The sequence below is a fragment of the Symphalangus syndactylus genome, chromosome 13 (assembly GCF_028878055.3).
Source record: "Symphalangus syndactylus isolate Jambi chromosome 13, NHGRI_mSymSyn1-v2.1_pri, whole genome shotgun sequence".
Taxonomy (NCBI): domain Eukaryota; kingdom Metazoa; phylum Chordata; class Mammalia; order Primates; family Hylobatidae; genus Symphalangus; species Symphalangus syndactylus.
This window is the reverse complement of record NC_072435.2, coordinates 58,239,157-58,245,464: the sequence shown is the minus strand read 5'-3', so window position 1 is coordinate 58,245,464 and position 6,308 is coordinate 58,239,157. Positions and strand designations below refer to the sequence as shown.

Sequence of the window (6,308 nt, the reverse complement as noted above, 5' to 3'; positions counted from 1 at the left end):
GCTCCATGATTCCCTGGAGCCTACAGACCCCACTCCGTGCTCTGCTGCAGCCCAGTGCACTGCATGGTGCTCTGCTGTGCCAGGTTGTGTTGTGTCGAGGTGTGACTTGTCGTGTATTGCGTCACTGTTCCTGCAAACTCCCTGTCCGGGAGCTCTAGGGCCCCAGCCTCTGAGAAGTCCTAGCCCCGAGTCAGCCTCAGGCAAGGCCTGCATTCTTGCTGCCTCCACTTCCCTGGCTCAGCCTTGCAGCTCCTGCTGACCATTCTGCCACTCACCAACCACCCATCACCCCCACTTAGAGGCCAGAAAGCAGCGGGAGCAGTCTCCCCGACCCCTCCATTCTCTGCCCCGTTTGCACCCTCGCTCCAGGATTCTCTGTCCTAACACGGCTCTTGAAAACGCCCTGAGCCACCCACCAGCCCCAGGGCACCTCCTGCCCAGGTGTTTGGCACAAGAGATGCCCCCACACTAGCCCCATCATGTGCCCTGGAGGCCCCGAGGCTGCAGCATGGGATGCCTGTCTGGCCCTGGACGTGCCCAGGGCCCTGCTCTCTGCTGCTGCTTACAGGACAAAACCAAACAATTGCTGTCCTCCCTCTGAAATGGTGGCCATGGGGGTGCAGGGAAGGCCTCGTGTCCCTCCTGTGCCCAGGCCCCTCACCCCCACACTCTGGCTGGCTGCATCTGCTGCCCAGAGCCCTTGGTCACAAGGCGCATAGCCCGGACCACAGTAATGACTAGGGAGGCCCTTCCTAGGCCTAGAGATGGTCTAAACCTTCATGGAACTGCTGGTCCCAGTGCCAGCCAGAGTCCCAGGTGAGGCTGAGGTGGCTCAAAGGGGTGCACGGGAGATGTCTGATATCAACACTCTCCTGGAGGTAGATGATGTCTCTGGCCTGGTGACTTCCCTGGCCGCCAGCCACCACCACCCCTTCGTGTCGCCAAGGCTGAAGATACAAGCTTGCCCTGGCCCTGCCACTAGCATAGAAAGTGCACGATCTGGTCATGTCATGCAGGTGAGGATACCTGTGTGCCAGGTAACCTCAGGCGGGCATGGTGGCACTTGTGGGGCAGTCCTGTAACCTGCAGTGTGGTAGGTGGGATGGATGCGTGTGACACAGGCAGGAACTTCCCTTCATGGCACTTGAAGACTCACATGTGTATTCGGTGGGGCCGATGGGAGTCACAGATGAGTGGCTGGGCACAGGCAGGTGATTGAGTGACAGCTACACAAACCCCCCACTGAGCATGTCCCTCTCAGGGCAAAGCAGATCAGAGCCACAGGCCCAGCCCTGGGAGGCCCAGCGGGGCCTCAGGTCCTCAGGGAGCCTCCTGGCCCTCTCTGCCCTCAGAGGACCCCCCTCCCTCTAGAGAGCCCTCCAGCTGGCTCCACCTGCAGCTGTGGGGGTTGGGTGGGGACACAGCACTCTAGGGTCCAGAGAAGGAAGGAAGATGGAGGGAGGGCGGCCCTCTGCTCCCAGGCCCTCTATTCCCTGACTCTGCTGTTCAGCCTCACTGCCGCCCTCTTGGAGCCCACACCTTTCAGTTTCAGTCTCCCAGCCTCTGTCCCCAGGACGAAGCCCACTCAGCCAGTGCTTCTCCACTGTAGCTGGCTTTTCCCCCTGGGGAGGGTCCCCAAATGGTGTAAAGCGAGGAAACATCCCCTGTCCCTGCCCTGCTGGGTCCCCACACCAGGCCTCCCCCATCTCTCCCTTTCTTTCTCAGACACAGACGCAGATGCAGAGGCAGAGGCAGCCACACAGCCCGTCCTAGCCACAATCACAACCTCATATTCATATAATCACAGACCCTCCACCCCACACAGTCAACACCCCAACCTCAGGTGCCACACACACCCCCCACAAGCTCCCGCCAGCGCATTCCACTCACACAATCCCATTCTCACACGTGCACCCAAGCCTTGTGCCGCACACACGACGGGGCAGACCACAGAGCCGGCTGAGGGTCTCAGCGCACATGGACGCCTGCACCGTGCAGGTTGCAGCCCGGGCTGCGGGCACCACAGGTGGCAGGGACGACACAGCAGGTGGCCCACCAGGGCGTGGCAGTGGCCTCCATCCTCCCTGCTCAGCCATAGCCCCTGCTTCAGTGTCTGCCAGTCCAACTGTCAACTCATCCACTCAACTTTACAACTGGAACGTGGGGGTGTTCAGGGCCCTGCCACAGGTGACGGCCACTCTAAATCCTACCCAATGCTGAGTAGGTCCTTTAAGAGGCCCAAGTCCTAGGCGGGGCGCTGCTATGAGGTTCTCTACGTGCACAGAGTGATGGCTCGTGCCTGGCCGAGATGAGCCCACTCAGTGTGGGTGGCACAGCCTAATCTAGGAACTGCTCCGCATTTTTACATGGCTCTCAGCAGCTCAGTGAGCGTCCTCTGCATGGCTCTCAGCAGCTCAGTGAGCGTCCTCTGCACTGGGTGTGTCCCTCAGGTGCTCCTAGACAGACCCACCCTTGACACAGTAGGGCACAAACCACTATTGGAGTGGCACTGGCACCCAAGTATACAAGCATCAGCATCCCTGCTGCCTTCCCCACCCTCAGCTGTCCCCATCTGCTGATTCTGCCCCTGGGGTCACCCTTACAATTCAGGGTCCTGTCAGGAGACAGAAATCACATGAGTGACATCGGCTCCCTCATATCTAGGTGTTGGGAAAAGGGCTTGTGGGAAAAGGGCTTGTGGGGTGCCTGTATAAACTGGCCATAAAAATATGGGAATAAGTTGTGGAAAGCCACAAAAGGCCTCTGAGGAGGAAAGCCTCCTAATTGCCATCATGTTCCCATGCTCAGAGCAAGACCCGCTGTCCTCTCTGTAAACACTGTGTTCAAGGAGAAAGACACTTCTTTGAAACACTGGAATGTGGACAGATGTGCAGGCTCGTAGTTAAGCCTGCTCCCACTAGCTACTCTCCGATAAGTTAAAGATATGCTGTTTGAGCACAAAGGAGATTCACTTAAACCGCTATTGCTATAGATTATACCTGTGACGCACTGCCACCCTTTCACTGTTTCACCCTGAACATCTGCTTCTTAGATCTAAGTGATTGTACTCAATAAATAGTGTGGAGACCAGAGTTCGGCGCCTTTTGCAGCGTCCACATTTTGCACTGGCCCCCTGGCTCCCCACCTTTCACTCTTAACTTGTCTTTTCTCAATCCTTTGTTGCCACTGGACTTCGGGTACCCTACGGGTGGTGTTGAGGCTGGTCACCAACATGTAGAGTCCCTTCACTGTGTCATATGTGTCCCTAACACACTTGCTACATCTCATGTCCTTTAGGTTCTGTGTTTTACTCCAGATAATGTTCCTTGAATCTAAATTACAGTTTACTGGCCGGGCGTGGTGGCTCCAGCCTGTAATCCCAGCACTTTGGGAGGCCGAGGCGGGCGGATCACAAGGTCAGGAGATCGAGACCATCCTGGCTAACACGGTGAAACCCCGTCTGTACTAAAAAAATACAAAAAATTAGCCAGGTGCGGTGGCGGGTGCCTGTATTCCCAGCTACTCGGGAGGCTGAGGCAGGAGAATGGCGTGAACCCGGGAGGCGGAGCTTGCAGTGAGCCGAGATCGCGCCACTGCACTCCAGCCTGGGGGAGAGAGCAAGACTCCGTCTCAAAAAAAAAAAAAAAAAAAAAAGCTGCACCTAATGTGCTATCCATTCAGACAAACACACTCACTTAGCAAATGTTTATTGAGCCAGCACTCGGTGACAGATTCTGTGCTAGGGCGTGCCAAGTGCAGACACATGTTTGCCAAGACACAGGGTCACATGTGCATGCACACTCGGACCTGCAGGCTCACACCAGTATTCAGCCTGCTCCCAATCCCAGGGAGCTCCAGGGAGGACGGAGAATGTCACAACACCCAACCCCTCCCACCGCATGCTGAGCCCAGTTCCTGATACACTGCCACCCCAACAGCATGGCCCAGGGCCAAGGGTCTTTCTGCAGACCTGCCCTGACCACATTCACACACACACACACACACACACACACACACACACGAAGAGGCGTGTCCCTTGTTCAGATATACATAAAGCTCACCCATCGCCAAATTCCCTGCCTGTGCCTGCTGGGACCAGACTCTGCTGTCATGAGGGTGACATCCGCCACCTGTGCTCTTCTGCTGGCTCTGATCTGCAGCGTCCAGCTGGGTAAGAAAGAGGCGAGCAGGGCTGGGAGGAAGCGGGTGGCCCTGCTCCTTCACTCTCATCACCATCTCAAGATCTCACTGGCCATGGAAGGTTTCGCTGAATTCTGACCTCCTCTGCTTTCTTATCTCACTTCATCCACCACAGGGGATGCCTGCCTGGATATCGATAAACTGCTTGCGAATGTTGTGCTTGATGTGTCCCAAGACCTCCTGAAGGAGGAGCTTGCTCGTTATAACCCCAGTCCCCTGACAGAGGAGTCCTTCCTCAAGGTCCAGCAATGCTTTGCCAATGTCTCCGTGATAGAAAGACTCGCTCATTTCGCTGTTATTGTGAGTGTGCCCGGGGGTACCTGCACACACTACATGGCCACATGTCCCAGGCTTGCGCTTCCCTGCACTTGCCTTCCATCCTGCCTTCCACATTTTAAGCACGAAGCCACATCCCAGGATGCCCAAAATCAGATGAAGTCCCCCACCTGCCCCAACAGGGCCCTCCTGCCTCACGTCTCCAAGTCCCTGGCCCAGATGCTGCAACTCTGCAAGGGGAGAACCTCTGCCCCTGGTGCCCGGGAGAGGCCTGGGCATGCAGGGAACCACAATCACTGCACCAATGCACTGATGATGAGCACACAGCAACACACACTCGCACAGGATGCTGTTAACAGCAACACACACACCCCATGCCTGCCCACACACATGCATACACGTGTTACACCGACACACGCAGAGTCACACTCAAGCAGGAGTCACAACCCACATCCACCATCTTTGTCCAGAGCCTGGGATCCCCAAGAAGCAGACACACTTCAGGAGCTCCTCTGGGCTCTGGGACCGGGCAATAACGATGAATCTGGGGAGTCTTTCACAGAGACCACCGGCTCCTCTCTTTCTTCTTTTTCCAACAGAAGAAGATTCTTGAGAGCAACGATTGCACAGATGCATCCTTCTGATCTGAGGACCCCTGCAGATCAGATATTGGCCCTCCTGCCTTCCTTGCGGCTCCCCACATTCCTGGCCTGGCTCTGTTCATCACTACAGAGACCCCAACAAACACCTGCAGCTCAGCTCTGTGTTCTGGCATCTGTGTGGGGTTGTCTGTGACCGCATGTGCAGAGTGTGACCAGGGTCCAAGTGTGAAAATACGCCACTGAGGAAAAACTCACCAGGTGTAGCATAAACATGCCTGTTTTCTTTTTGGCGGGGAGGAGGGTGGCTGCAGTGCATTGGTGCAATCTTGGCTCACTGCAGCCTCCACCTTCTGGGTTCAAGCGATTCCCCTGCCTCTGCCTCCTGAGTAGCAGAATACAGCCACACACCATCACGCCTGGCTAATTTTTGTATTTTTAGTAGAGACAGGGTTTTGCCCTGTTGGCCAGGCTGGTCTCAAACTCCTGACCTCAAATGTTCCACCTACCTCAACCTCCAAAGTGCTAGGATTACAGGCATAAGCCACCATGCCCAGTCGATACACCTGTTTTCTGAACCCAGGAAATCAACCTTAACACACTTCTCCATCTCCACCTATCCAAGCTGTCCTCTTTTCTCCCCCTACCTCTACCCCACAACCCCTCAGTGCAGAAGCTCCAGGGCTCCCCAGGACTCAGGACGCTGGAGGCTGGGAAGTCCCACCCTCCTGGCTAAGTCACAGGCCTCAGAGTCCCCATAAATACCTGCAGCTCAGCTCTGCTCCTGGGGCTGGTGGGACAAGGCAATCTGCCTGAGGCCATGAGTCTGTTTGGTCATGTCACCATGACAGGGGACATTGACATTGAGGTCACAGGGAACGAGTGCCACCCTCAGACACGGCCCGTCTCTCCCACCTCACCCCTCAGTTGATTTCATCCTCGATGGAGGTCTCAGTGGCCTTCAATACACTGACGAGGCTCCATCAACTCCTTCTGGGGGAGGTCCCTCCCCAAACCTCAGGCCATTTCCGCAGGCTCCTTGGACCTCCCAGGCAGTGGTCACCTATCCCTATCAGCTCACACCACCCTAGACTCCTCCCTCTCCCTCCCACCCAGGTGTCTCTCAGATGACACCCTCCAAACCCTGTCCCTCCCTCCTGCTCAGGTCACCGAGACCTCCATCCTTCTGAGTCTCCCTGCCTCCAGCCTCACTCTCCTTCCATGGGAAAACCA

The 6,308-nt window shown here is 56.3% G+C and overlaps 1 protein-coding gene across 1 annotated transcript; it reads left to right on the top strand.

Annotated features, from left to right (window-relative positions):
* The first annotated feature begins 4,110 nt into the window (after positions 1-4,110).
* On the top strand, positions 4,111-5,179 carry SCGB2B2 (secretoglobin family 2B member 2). The gene is made up of 3 exons (XM_055236358.1): positions 4,111-4,171; positions 4,316-4,500; positions 5,076-5,179. Exons 1-3 carry the CDS (start codon positions 4,111-4,113, stop codon positions 5,118-5,120), a joined length of 291 nt encoding a protein of 96 aa, XP_055092333.1. The 3' UTR covers positions 5,121-5,179.
* The last annotated feature ends 1,129 nt before the right edge of the window (positions 5,180-6,308 follow it).